General features: G+C 40.3%; 2 protein-coding genes across 3 annotated transcripts; both read left to right on the top strand.

Annotated features, from left to right (window-relative positions):
• Window positions 1–380: 380 nt before the first annotated feature.
• LOC106589936 (CDGSH iron-sulfur domain-containing protein 1) lies at window positions 381–4,884 on the top strand. Of its 2 annotated transcripts, none has more exons than XM_014180386.2 (3): window positions 381–739; window positions 2,604–2,824; window positions 3,044–4,884. In XM_014180386.2, the coding sequence occupies exons 1-3, from the start codon at window positions 712–714 to the stop codon at window positions 3,131–3,133; spliced, it is 339 nt and encodes a 112-aa protein (XP_014035861.1). In that variant the 5' UTR covers window positions 381–711; the 3' UTR covers window positions 3,134–4,884. The 2 variants fall into 2 exon arrangements, with proteins under 2 accessions (XP_014035861.1, XP_014035862.1); XM_014180387.2 differs by having other exon boundaries at window positions 509–739; window positions 2,622–2,824.
• Window positions 4,885–7,829: 2,945 nt separating this feature from the next.
• LOC106589924 (CB1 cannabinoid receptor-interacting protein 1) lies at window positions 7,830–13,888 on the top strand. Its single transcript, XM_014180371.2, has 3 exons — window positions 7,830–8,602; window positions 9,685–9,829; window positions 12,766–13,888. Exons 1-3 carry the CDS (start codon window positions 8,430–8,432, stop codon window positions 12,928–12,930), a joined length of 483 nt encoding a protein of 160 aa, XP_014035846.1. The 5' UTR covers window positions 7,830–8,429; the 3' UTR covers window positions 12,931–13,888.
• Window positions 13,889–14,192: the final 304 nt, after the last annotated feature.

Raw genomic sequence — 14,192 nt, 5'->3', positions numbered from 1 at the left:
ACATCACCTAAACTCTACAGAGGCCATAATCACCTGAACTCTACAGAGGCCATAATCACCTGAACTCTGCAGAAGCCACATCACCTAAAATCTACAGAGGCCATAATCACCTAAACTCTACAGAGGCCACATCACCTAAACTCTACAGAGGCCATAATCACCTAAACTCTGCAGAGGCCATAATCACCTGAACTCTACAGAGGCCATAATCACCTGAACTCTACAGAGGCCACATCACCTAAACTCTACAGAGGCCACATCACCTAAACTCTACAGAGGCCATAATCACCTGAACTCTGCAGAGGCCACATCACCTAAACTCTACAGAGGCCACATCACCTAAACTCTACAGAGGCCACATCACCTAAACTCTACAGAGGCCATAATCACCTAAACTCTACAGAGGCCATAATCACCTAAACTCTACAGAGGCCATAATCACCTAAACTCTACAGAGGCCAATGCAGAACCTGATTGACCATGTACTTGCCTTTTAGGCTATTAGATATTTCAATGTGTAATTCACACTCCGACCTGAGAAAGGCAGCAAACCAGTGTCTAGTCTACCGGAACACACAAGGGAAAAATAAGTGCGTTTCCCTTTTCAAACATCTTATTAAAGTGTGCCATTTACTACTCAAGTTTAATAAGACATACAGATAATTAGCGACGCTTGTTCAACAGGACTGCATCCGTTCAAAGTTACACGCCATGAGTTCAAACGTTTCCTTGTCAAAAGGTAAATATGCCACGCTAACTTCTATTAGCTAGCTAATTACATACATACTATGCTACCAAAACGGTTGTTATTTAGCTAAATATTTCCAAATAATGTCAACTAATTTTTTATGATATTGGTTAATGTAATCTGTAAAGATTTTTGCCGATGTCCATAACGTTTGCATGCCTGTCATTTCGTAAGACTGCGACCTTGGGTTGTTACCTGCTGTTGGTTAGCCGTGTCAGCTGGCTATAAGAGTTTGTTAGGCCGAGAAGAGTATTTTTGTATAAGGGTTATAATATACCATATAACACTGGTATGTTTTAACTGTAGCCTTACAGGCCACATTTCATACAAGTCCATTCCTGTGTCAACATTAAAGCAACAAAATGTGACGAATGCAAGAGATGGATTCTTTATATAGGCAATGAAATACCTTTTATATTAAAACATATTCTGTCCTTCCACTCCCACTGTATATCGCAGTAGTACTACTAGCCTTTGATCAAGAGCCTCAGTACTATTATATTATATTATATTATATTATATTATATTACACAAGTCTTTGGATGAAGGCGTCTTCTGTATGCGGGAGTTTTGTTTTAAGAGCCCCGATACTCAGCCTGGGTTTATAGACTAAACGTAAGATATTAAATCCGGGAGACTCAAATGAGTATATGATATGTTGTGTTTAGTATGGTTACATAAAATACTCTTCTCGGCATAACAGATGATTACTTAAGGCAAAAACGAAAGTAGGGTGGGTGGGCATAAAACGCGAATATCTGGCAACCCAAAGGTTCTGAGTTCAAATGTCAACATGGCCAAACTTTAGCATTTGAGCTAATTAGTAACTTTTCAACTAATTGCTACTTTTAAACTACTTAGCATGTTAGCTAACCTTTCCCCATAACCCTTTAAGCTAACCCTTCCCCATAACCCTTTAAGCTAACCCTTCCCCATAGCCCTTTAAGCTAACCCTTCCCCATAGCCCTTTAAGCTAACCCTTCCCCATAACCCTTTAAGCTAACCCTTCCCCATAGCCCTTTAAGCTAACCCTTCCCCATAACCCTTTAAGCTAACCCTTCCCCATAGCCCTTTAAGCTAACCCTTCCCCATAGCCCTTTAAGCTAACCCTTCCCCATAGCCCTTTAAGCTAACCCTTCCCCATAGCCCTTTAAGCTAACCCTTCCCCATAACCCTTTAAGCTAACCCTTCCCCATAACCCTTTAAGCTAACCCTTCCCCATAACCCTTTAAGCTAACCCTTCCCCATAACCCTTTAAGCTAACCCTTCCCCATAGCCCTTTAAGCTAACCCTTCCCCATAACCCTTTAAGCTAACCCTTCCCCATAACCCTTTACGCTAACCCTTCCCCTAAACATAACCCTTTAAGCTAACCCTTCCCCTAAACATAACCCTTCCCCTAAACATAACCCTTTAAGCTAACCCTTCCCCTAACCATAACCCTTTAAGCTAACCCTTCCCCTAACCTAATTCCCAAACTTAACCCTTAGCCTAGATAATGCTAGGCTCTGCACCTGTAAACTAAAAACCATAACTTAAACATGTACTGCTCCTCCTACCATAAAGCAACAAATGGTTTATGCATTCTAAATAGTGTGTGTGTGTGTGTGTGTGTGTGTGTGTGTGTGTGTGTGTGTGTGTGTGTGTGTGTGTGTGTGTGTGTGTGTGTGTGTGTGTGTGTGTGTGTGTGGGAACAGTAAAATACATTTCTGCCTGAACTGTAGTTTTAACTAAACTTCCTCACCTTTAAGTTTTGTAGAGTTTTAACATACTGCTTGAACACTGAATGGTAAGATATACTAGTAGTGTTTGTTGTATTGCAGTTGGAGGCATACCTGTACTAGATACGGGATCAGTCTGTTTCTGTTTTACAGCGGAGTTGGCGGCAGCCATCGGTGTGACTGCAGGAGCTACAGCTGCGGGCATCCTCCTCCTCCAGTACTTCTCCAAGGGGTCAGGGGTTAAGCCCAAGGTCAACTTGGACCTGCAGAAAGACAACCCCAAAGTGGTGCACGCTTTCGACATCGAGGACCTCGGGGACAAGGCGGTGTACTGCAGGTGTTGGAGGTCCAAGAAGGTAGGCTAGCTGTCGATTTTTAATCTCTTTGTTTTAGTTTCTATACATTGGAGCATATGTCTTGACCACAAGAAAATTCATAGACACGCGACATGGAAAGAGGTGCAAACAAACGGTAGACTATTAAGGGGTTGGTTATTACTCGCGTTTTTGAGCAGAACAAGTCAAGGAATTTAATGATTTTGTTTGGTGTCTTCTAACAATGTTTCTCACCCTTAGTTTCCGTACTGTGATGGCGCTCACGCTAAACATAACCAGGAGACGGGGGATAACGTCGGTCCTCTCATCATGAAAAGAAAGGAGGCCTGAATCCAATCAATCAATCATCCATCCATGTTATTCCATGACTGCTGCTAAACATACTGATGCACACAAGTGCTCTTCACTAACAGAAAGGATGACAGTGGTTGACAGTACACTTGGTAGTTTCTCTGAAATATGATGACCAAATCACTTTTTTGGCTATATTTATTTATTGATTGATTGAAGCCGCCCTTAATCACAGGACCAAGCAGTTATCAATTTTTGGTGGCAAATGACTTTGTAATCATACCTAGAATAATGGTAGATATTTCGCTGGGATTACCAAGGAAACAGGGGTGTGGAAGTACTGTAAAGCAAAGTGCCACGCTGGTTGTATATATTTAATTGAGCTGTGGTATCTGTGTTGTTATTATCAGAATGTTTGTTTTGATCAATGTTTGCCTTTCTTTTATACTGTAGACATCGTAACTTATCTGTCCCGTTATGATAATCATAGAGATCGCAACATATCTGTCCATTATGGCACCTGTGAGTGTACGGGCAGCGCCATTGAGGCAATCTCCATTTTGAAGTAGTCCATTTGAAGTAGTCCATTTTCTTCTTCTGCTGAGTTGGTAAACAAACTGAAAGGGTGCATACTGCCACCTGGAGGGTGTTGTCTGAACAGGTATAAAGACAAGGTTGGTGATTTACTGCCACCTGCAATTATGGAATATTTGCTCATGAGTATAGTTCATTGGCTGATCCATCCTCATGACCTGGATGGAATTATGTGAGACTTCCTTAACCCATAGGTTGTCCCACCCAGTTGACTACTTAAAAATGGTGAAAGTCTTCAATGGCGCTGTCCATGCTAAAACGGGCTTTTCGGCAGTAGAGTCCTCTATCATTCTCTATGGTTGATACTCAGGAGTTTTTCCTGACCACGGGACTTGATCAGGGATATATCTCTGTACCCTTTTTATTGTAGCTGTAACTAGGGGCCCAGAGTTTTTCCATGGTCAGGAAAAACACCTGGTCCTACTGAAAGCATCAAGGAAACGGATGAGGTGTGACTTATTTTGATTCCACTTGTGAAATCAATTGTAAAATGGTGTCACTTTTCAATGGATTTCAGATAAAGGTTCTACAGCATTCTTATCTGCGAATGAAGCAGTCCTAATGATTACCTTGTTGATTTTTACGTCTGTGTTAATGGTGAATCAACAAGTCTAAACAAGTTAAACTTGTTCCATCCATACTACATACCAATTGCATTCCTGGGTTGTGTTCAGTGGGCAAAAGAAAACATGTAATGTTGTAAAACTAGGTAGGTAGCTTACTAGAGAAATACTCAGTTTAGTTTTTAGTTTAAAAAAATAATGTTTTGTTACGTTTTGCCCGACTGAATGTTTAGTGGCTGAATCTGAACTTGTCACGCAGCATTTCTGGTAACCAGCTTTAATAATTCACAGTTCTATGTAGTTCAGCATCCCGCCCCCCCCCCCAAACTCAGTCCTGGGGAACCCAAATGGGTGCACATTTTGGGTTTTTGCCCCTAGCACTACAGTGCTAAATCAACTTATCAACAAGCTTGGACCATTTGAATCAGCTGTGTAGTGCTGGATTCCCCCAGGAATGAGTTGGGGGGGAGGACGCTGACACCACTAGTGTGAGAATGTTCATGTCTACAGTCTGTGTGACCTTTTTGATTTCCACAATATGTGACTTCATTTGAATCCATCACTTTAAATCGTCAATAAAAACAATATCGTTGTTCTTCTTTCTGCCAATTAAATAATACGTGTTTGTGGGAACCAAGTCTTTTCTAATCCAGTTTGACAAGTAGATATCATATAGCGCCCTCTATTGCTAGACACTTATTTACAAATAAATTCAGCCATCTTCAAACCAAAATAATGTATTAGATTTACTTATAATGAACAATTAAACCAATCAAAGGGACTGAAGGGAATGAATATGAAGTGTGGACAGGAAGCATATTCTTCTCTCCCAGATGTGCTCATTCAGAACTGCGTCTCTTGACTAAAGTGTAGGCCTAGAGTGATGCTGACCTGGGTCAAATTCTTTCATAGGTGCTGCTCTTGATTTGGTATGCCTGGTAGCCTACAATGGAACAAATGGAAATAGACGTGATAGTGGAACCTTGCCTTGATGACCAGTTTCTGCACCATAGACGGTAACAATTGCTTTTGACCTAGAGACCCAGTCTGTGTTAGATTTGCTTTGATTTATTAGTGTTATAGTGTGGACACTATATAAATAATGACATGGTTATTATTGGCATTGACCGTGACCTTTCCCCTTTGATGATGTCATCACTAAGAGTCAGATCTGTGCAATGTGATTCTACCACTGGTTGAGTGGGCTATATAGTTCTGCTATTTTTGTACCGTTTGTACCTGGCTGTTCACCTTTTAGTTATTGGGTTGAAAGTAAAGGAAAGTAATATTGAAATGCGTGTGGACATTCCTTGTCAAGTTACTACAATTAGGATCCTCATTTGCCGATGGCGACAGCTAGTCTTCCTGGGGCCTATCTTGGACGGCGACGGCTAGTCTTCCTGGGGCCTATCTTGGACGGCGACAGCTAGTCTTCCTGGGGCCTATCTTGGACGGCGACGGCTAGTCTTCCTGGGGCCTATCTTGGACGGCGACAGCTAGTCTTCCTGGGGCCTATCTTGGACGGCGACAGCTAGTCTTCCTGGGGCCTATCTTGGACGGCGACAGCTAGTCTTCCTGGGGCCTATCTTGGACGGCGACAGCTAGTCTTCCTGGGGCCTATCTTGGACGGCGACAGCTAGTCTTCCTGGGGCCTATCTTGGACGGCGACAGCTAGTCTTCCTGGGGCCTATCTTGGACGGCGACAGCTAGTCTTCCTGGGCTCCGACAAAAGAATGTCGCGACCCTGCGGGGAAACCAACCGGTGGTTACCTAGGTTACCCCCATTTGGCTCAGAAAAAAACGTTACCTTTTTCAAACACAGTTTTCTTGTCTGCTTGTTTTAGTAAATTACAAAACTACATTTCAGGAAAAAGATTATTTTTATTATTCAATTATTTATCATGAGAGGGCAATAAACAATAACTAGTAATGCTGCATACTCAAACAAAAGGTTCAAATCTCCCCATTCTGGTAAAAAAATAGTTAAATTGCTGAGGTGTCACTTTTGAGGACACAAGCTCAAGTACAAGGTACAAATATAAAAATATGAACATTTGAAATATTTGATGTACTTCCTATTACACAAAACTGTATGAATAAGGCTTGAAATTACTTGTATGCCTTTTTTAAATATAGCATAATCAAATAATAACTACGATTTATCCTTAACTAAAATACATATTTGTATGTTTAGTGTTAGAAAATGTGCATATTTTATAAAGGCCTCTTGATCAAAACGTCTGACCCCATTGCTGTGAAGGTATCCCAGAGCTCTAGCTTGGCTTCCCAAACACTTTAGGAACTCGTCTTTCATCTCATATTAAGCATCTTGTCATGTCTATGACAAACAAAGTGATCTTGTTTAAAATCTATGAATTATTTTAGATTAATGGCTATAAATAGATCTCTGGAATGTGCTACGCTACCATGATGAAACCACTCTCTTTACTGTACCACCGATTTCATTTTACTCTGCCCAGAGTACCCTTGAAATACCCATGAAGCCACAGGGCTCTTCTCGTGGGCTCTATTTCCCTATGTGGGAGTATTGCGAAGTGTAGGTGGGTATTTTTTTTTTTTTTAAACCTGGCTACATGTACATTAAATAACACAGCATGTTTTGATATCTCTGTATAACAAAAACTAAAAATCGACAACGAAGTTGCCTCTTTTACAATGGGGTTCAATAGGAAAGACTGTTGTTTTCCCCCAATTTGTGAGCGTGATCGAAGAGAATTCCTTATTATTTATGTGATAATGCCCGAGAAGCGGTGTTTGGAGGATACAGGTCCTTCGGAAAGTATTCAGACCCTTTGACTTTTTCCACATTTTGTTATGTTACAGCCTTATTCTAAAATTAATTAAATAAAACAATTTTCCTCAGCAATCTACACACAATACCACATAATGACAAAGCGAAAACAGGTTTTTAGAAATTTTAGCAAATGTATTAAACACCAAAAACAGAAATACCTTATTTACATAAGTATTCAGACGATTTACTATGAGACTCTAAATTGATCTCAGGTGCATCCTGTTTCCATTGATCTTCCTTGAGATGTTTCTACAACTTGATTGGAGTCCACCTGTGGTAAATTCAATTGATTGGACATGATTTGGAAAGGCACACACCTGTCTATATAAGTGAATATTGACAGGGACTAGATGGGTTGGTGGTTTAACAACAAAACCGACGTTGGTCCCCTGTGTCTCAGTTGGTAGAGCATTGTGTTTGCAACGCCAGGGTTGTGGGTTCGATTCCCACGGGGGACCAGTACGGAGAAAAAAAATGTATGCTTTCACTACTGTAAGTCGCTCTGGAAAAGAGCGTCTGCTAAATGACTAAAATGTAAATGTGTGTGCAACTATGGGACAAAACCGACGGGGCTGGTTTAGATTGTTGACAACATGTATCTCATTTCCAATGTTTATTGAAAACATATACATTTGCACTTGTTCTCTCTAATACATCATTACAATTGTTGGGTAGCTAGCTAGCGAATATATTTGTTGTTGTCATATTAGCATTGATATGAAATCAGTCAAAACGACTGAAAACAACACATGGTATCAAGAACAAGATGAAACTAACTGAAAGGAGTCATGTTTTTCCCACATGACAGTTTATTGTCATTATTACTATCTATCTGGCCATCCACAATCACAACTCAGGATTTCTGCCCCACTGAAGCGTCCGCATCGTTTTCGTGATGTTGTCAGGTAACCCACCTATGATTTGAGATTGACTACTTTGTTTCCCTCTATAATCTCCCACTCTCTATGTACATGGCGTGCAAATTTCAACTGTTTTTTAAAATCAATAGTCCTATTTTAACCATTTATTAATCAAATAACAAAATGCAGGTTTATTATTTCTCCCCAGTGGGCCAAGTTGTTTACCGGGTCAAATTGTTTAGTCATGATCTCTTTAGATTACGTGTATAGGAGGATTATGTGTGTGTGGGATTATTCACGAGGAGGGTGGAAATGACTTTAGGCTCTGCCTCCAACGATGAGTTTTTACATTTTAAACCTGTGCTTTCACGTTACAACAATATTCTACATCGATAGTTCTGTTGGAAACCAGAGTGGACAACCGGTTCATACTTGCGCCCATCTCTTGTCCACTCAGGTAGGATTGGATTTGAGAACAACCTCATCCTTCAACCTCAACAAGAATGGCCGTCGAACTCGTCAAAATAGGAATTTCATTGAAAATGCTACCAAATAACAGTGCTGTGTACTTCAAATCGGACGGAGCGAGATTTGGTCAAACCAGGACGATTAAATTGCTAACGGGGTCAAAGTACAAGATTGAAGTGGTTGTCAAACCTGGGTCTGTGGAGGCAACGTAAGTATGGTGGGGTGAAATGTATCACAGGCAATATTCTCCCGATAACCTATATAGTGTCTATACATTTCAATAGGCTATATTTTGACCATTTATCTGTTGAAATCTACATTATATCAGTGTTTCATAATGTGAAATAGAATCGGTGCATTCTCTTGGAAAAGATCACAACCACTGGATATTATGTCCTTGCTTTAATCTAATTTACACATTTTATTAAATTGGTCGTTCATTGAGAACAATTGATAAAAACACAAGACGTACGAGGTTGAAGGCGCAACGCGGTTCACCAGAGTCCCACTAGATTGCCAAACTGCAAAGTCAAAATTGGCTTTAAGAATATAAATTGTAGAAATAGGCAGGGCTTCCAATTTTGCAATTTGGCCAGACAGTGACGACAGTGACACTGGCTAGAGTCCGGCGGGTGCAGGGAGACAGAAGGCGCAGCCAGATTGTGTCAAATCCACTACCGATTAGGCCTTCAGCATTTCCTGCAGTAGGCTAAATATGCTCTCAAATAGGGCGAGTTAAGTTTGTGTTTCAGTCTTTTGTTATTAAAAAAATTGAATTATCATGGATAGAATGATAAATTACACTGATGATCTATATATTTCACCCCGATTTCTAGATCAGTCATTGGGCAGTTGTCTTTACTGTCAGCTGCAATGTCAAAACAACCACAGGCCCAGTGTCACCAATCCAACCCCAACCCCTTCCCCCAGTTAAGCAGTCATCACCCATCATGATTATTAGCTGATCTTGTTGGTCATCTATAAACGTTTGAACATCTTGAAAAACGATCTGGTCTTCATTTGGCCACACATGTACCCATAAATCTGTACTCGGTACAGCCAGAAGAGGACTGGCCACCCCTCAGAGCCTGGTTCCTTTCAAGGTTTCTTCCTTCTATAGGGAGATTTTCTGTGCTTCTACATCTGCATTGCTTGCTGTTTGGGGTTTTAAGCTGGGTTTCCTGTAAAGCACTTTTTGTGACAACTGTTGACAGTAAAAGGGCATTATAAAATAAATGTTATTGATTGACGATCTCTCCATAACTGTTGTGATCCTATCCTGGTCCTCAGCACCATGAGTGTAGGTGGAGTCACATTCCCTTTGGAGCAGCAGTCTAGAGACCCCCAGTGTGTGGTCTACACCGGCGTCTACGACACAGAGGGCGTGACACACACCAAGAGCGGAGACAGACAAGCTGTACAGATCAGCATACAGGTAGTAAAGGGCAAACTCAGTTTGACTGTCATTTGATTTAGATTTCTTTAGGATTTTATTAGAATCCTCATTAGCTGATGCCATGACAACAGCTAGTCTTGCTGGGGTCCAACACATAATGAAAAAATACATTATAGACAGAATATTTTACAATTTTAGAAGTAGACAAAACAATGAAGTAGACAAGTTAATTCAGAGCAGTTTACCAGTCACATTACAAATACTTTCTGATATCTGCATCATCAAGCCTGGTCCCCAGATCTGTTTGATATCTGCCCGAGTGGTGCAGTGGTCTAAGTCACTGCATCTCAGTGTGAGAGGCGTCCCTACAGTCCCTGGTTCGAATCCAGGCTGTATCACATCTGGCCATGATTGTTGAGTCCCATAGGGCGGCGCACAATTGGCCCAGTGTCGTCCGGGGTAGGCCATCATTGTAAATAAGACTTTTGTTCTTAACTGATTTGCCTGGTTTAAATAAAGGTGAAATAAAAAAAAAATTAAAACGGTCCTTTAGCTCTGTTCTCACCGGATGTCCCTGTGGTCCTTCACGCATCTCTGAATCAGTACATGGTGTTTTAGTAGAGGTCCTCCAGACTCTTGGCGATATTCTTCTTCTTTTTGGTTAAAGAAAGTTTGTTTTTATCAATTTACCTGATTTTGCTTAACGTTAATTTGGACAAAATCAAGACATCAATATTCTTGTAATGCTTTTTTGTATACAAAAAATCGTAAATTACAGCTCAATTTGATTAAATTCTGAATTTGCGATTAATCACGCTTAATCACAGCAAATCCTGCGATTAACTCTTACAAATGTTTATTGACATTTTAGTCATTTAACAGAAGCTCTTATTCAGATCGACTTAGTCGATGCATTAATCTTAAGGTAACAGTCATAACAGTCATACAGTAGTAAGTACATTTGTCCTCAAAGTAGCTATAAGCAAAGTCATTGCTAGTAAGAATAAGACAAGTAAAAAATAAACGATGCGGATTCACTGTGAAGCTTCAGAGCTTTCATCATGATTTGCATCATGAACAGTTGACTCCTGATACTGTAAAGCCTACACGTGTAATGGACTCATATGGACCTTGCATAGCCTGGTTCCCAGATGTGTTTGTGCGGTCTTGCCCCAACACCTATGGTCATGGCATGACAACAACCATAGGAGTTGGCTTTACCATAGAAACAGATCTGGGATCAGGCTAGATGATGCAGATACCACATAGATCTGGGGCCAGGCTAGATTTTAAAAAACTTTTTTTTTTTTACATTGAACCTTTATTTAACCAGGTAGGCTAGTTGAGAACAAGTTCTCATTTACAATTGCGACCTGGCCAAGATAAAGCAAAGCAGTGCGACACAAACAACAACACAGAGTTACAGATGGGATAAACAAGCGTACAGTCAATAACACAATACAAAAAAGAAAGTCTATATACAGTGTGTACAAATGGCGTGAGGAGGTAAGGCAATAAATAAGCCAATAGTAGCGAAGTAATTACAATTTAGCAAATTAACACTGGAGTGATAGATGAGCAGATGATGATGTGCAAGTAGAAATACTGGTGTGCAAGAGAGCAGACAAGTAAATAAAAACAATATGGGGATGTGGTAGATGTCAGGAAAAAGGGGTTTTACTGTCCCCACACAACACACACTGCAGTTCACTTCAGGTACTTACACAACAAGGTGTGTGGTTTCTAGGAGGAAAGAGATACGTGGAAATAGAATTAACCATGCAAAGTTATACTCAAAGACTCAAGGAGTTAGATATTTACATACAGTATATGCCCACTTCTGCATCACACATGTTAAATACAATCAATAATATTCCTAATTGAACAGCATAAAGACAAACATGCATAAAGCTAAATAAACATGGCTCATATTGCAGTGCCTGAATAACATATCAATAAACATTGATGGCTAAACAGTAAGCAGGCCCAGGTAGAGCCTGAAGCTAGCATTAGCCATGTCAGGTATGCTATAAGGCTAGGATAAAGCACCCATGTGGTAAAGGCACTGCCACAGTAGCATACAATCACACCAGTAGCATACAATCCCACCAGTAGCATACAATCCCACCCCACCAGTAGCATACGATCCCACTAGTAGCATACGATCACACAACAAATGCACTATCTTCACAATAAGGACTGAAATGTGAGAATGGCATGAGCCTCAACAGAACCCATGTAGCCTTAGCATTATAATTAGCTGTGGGCTACAAACATTTATCATGCTAACAAGCAATTAGCAGGCTAGGCAGGTCATGCTAACAAACAATTAGCAGGCTTGGCAGGTCATGCTAACAAACAATTAGCAGGCTTGGCAGGTCACGCTATAAACATTTAGCAGGCTAGGCAGGTCCTGCTAACAAACAACTAGCTTAGCAAAGACACATACATGAGCACGAACACCAATCCCTGTAAACTTATTTTATTATCAACACTCAAATAGGGCCACATTAGCTCTGCTCCCACGTGTCCATTTCCTCGTCTTTATCAGATTAGCAAGGTAATTAGAGGACACACGGGAGCAGTGATTGGTTCGTTGGCAGGTCAATCGTGGACTGTAAGGGCCTTTTTAACAACCACCTCAATGTCAACTTGTTTGTTGTTTTTAGCTCACAGGAGGTTGGTGGCATCTTAATTGGGGGGGACTGGGCTCGTGGTAATTACTGGAGCGGAATCACGGGAATGGTATCCAATACATCAAACACATGGTTACCATGGGTTTGATAATACCGTTCCATTTGCTCCGTTCCAGACATTATTATATGAGCCGTCCTCATTTCAGCAGCTTCCTGTGATTTAGCTGTATAGATTGTATTTTCAATGTTTCCATTAAAAAAAAATGGTACACTAAAATTACAAAAAGTGAACTGGTTTTAACCGATTAACTCTGCCGGCCCCATTATTTCCCTTCCCAGTTCCCAGAGGTGGGCTCTTTTGAAGTGGTGTGGCAGGTGAAGTACTACAACTACAACAAGAGGGACCACTGCCAGGGTGGCAACAGTTTCAACAGCATCGAGTACGAGTGCAAGCCCAACGATACGCGAAGCCTGATGTGGGTCAACAAGGAGCTGTTTATCTGACGGACCAACCAAAACAACACAGGCAGCATCGGGGTTGTGTTCGTTAGGCACAAAACGGAAGATAACGGTGAAACTGTTACTACCTGTAATTAGCCAACAGAAATGCCTGTTTTTGATTTCCGTTGCAAAAATGTTTTCCTACGGTGTGGCCTAACGAACACGACCCAGATGAACATGACATGAGAGCTGAATGACAATCAGCTGTTGGATAGTGATAGACAGTGTGTTTCAGATCCAGCCAGCATGGAAGCCCTCATAGCATAACAATGCTGTTGTTAAATAACTAAAGATGTATAATTTGCTGTATGTTGGTGTGTGTTATAGCTATGCATATTTATGTTAGTGGTGTGTGTGTGTGTGTCCCGTGTGGCTCAGTTGGTAGAGCATGGTGTTTGCAACGCCAGGGTTGTGGGTTCGATTCCCACGGGGGACCAGAACGAAGAAAAATAAAATGTATGAAATGTATGCATTCACTACTGTAAGTCGCTCTGGATAAGAACGTCTGCTAAATGACTAAAATGTAAAAATGTAAGTGTTTGTGTGTACACTATCTATGCATATATAAGAATGCAGTATGTTAATATGTACTCTGTATGTTTACAGTTAGAAGATTTTACAAAATATTTGGACATACATTTTTCTTATTTTATAATTGTGCTGATTTTGACTAATCAGAATGTCATATTTCTGCTGCTCCTTCTACTTATGTTTCTTATTTCATTCTTAAAATATTTTTGAGAACTAAATATGCTAAGCTTTATATTAGTTGGGAAAACTATAATTTACTATGAGATATGTAGCGAAAAAGCAGCAAAATGTAAATGATCAGAGCATTTCACAAAAATGTACCTACGAACTTTTAAAACATTGTGATTACTGGATATGTTTAAAAACAAAATGTTTACGGTAGCTTTAACCATTTGTGAAGGTATTTGAATAGTAAATATGTTTGGGATGACCAATGTGTGTTTTCTTTTGTAATTACTGTGTAATTACTATTTTCCCATGTAATTTCTTAATCTCTGGACATTTCTATACCCTAACATATAGTCAAGTGCAACCAGGTTAATTGTGGTTTTGGGTCAGTTGTATTAGAAAAATTATCTTCTATAGGTTTGCTGTCTAAGAAAACACAAAAGGAGCAGGCTTTGTATGCATCCATAGCTTCTAGTATGAGTTTGGGGACTTGCATGCTTTGGAAATGAAGTATGAAAACATTCAGCACTGATGAATCTTGCATAAACGTAACTCTTTAAGGAGGT

Source organism: Salmo salar, chromosome ssa28 (genome assembly GCF_905237065.1).
Source record: "Salmo salar chromosome ssa28, Ssal_v3.1, whole genome shotgun sequence".
Classification (NCBI taxonomy): Eukaryota; Metazoa; Chordata; class Actinopteri; order Salmoniformes; family Salmonidae; genus Salmo; species Salmo salar.
Note: the sequence above shows the minus strand (reverse complement) of the source record. Positions and strands in the feature narration are given on the sequence as shown.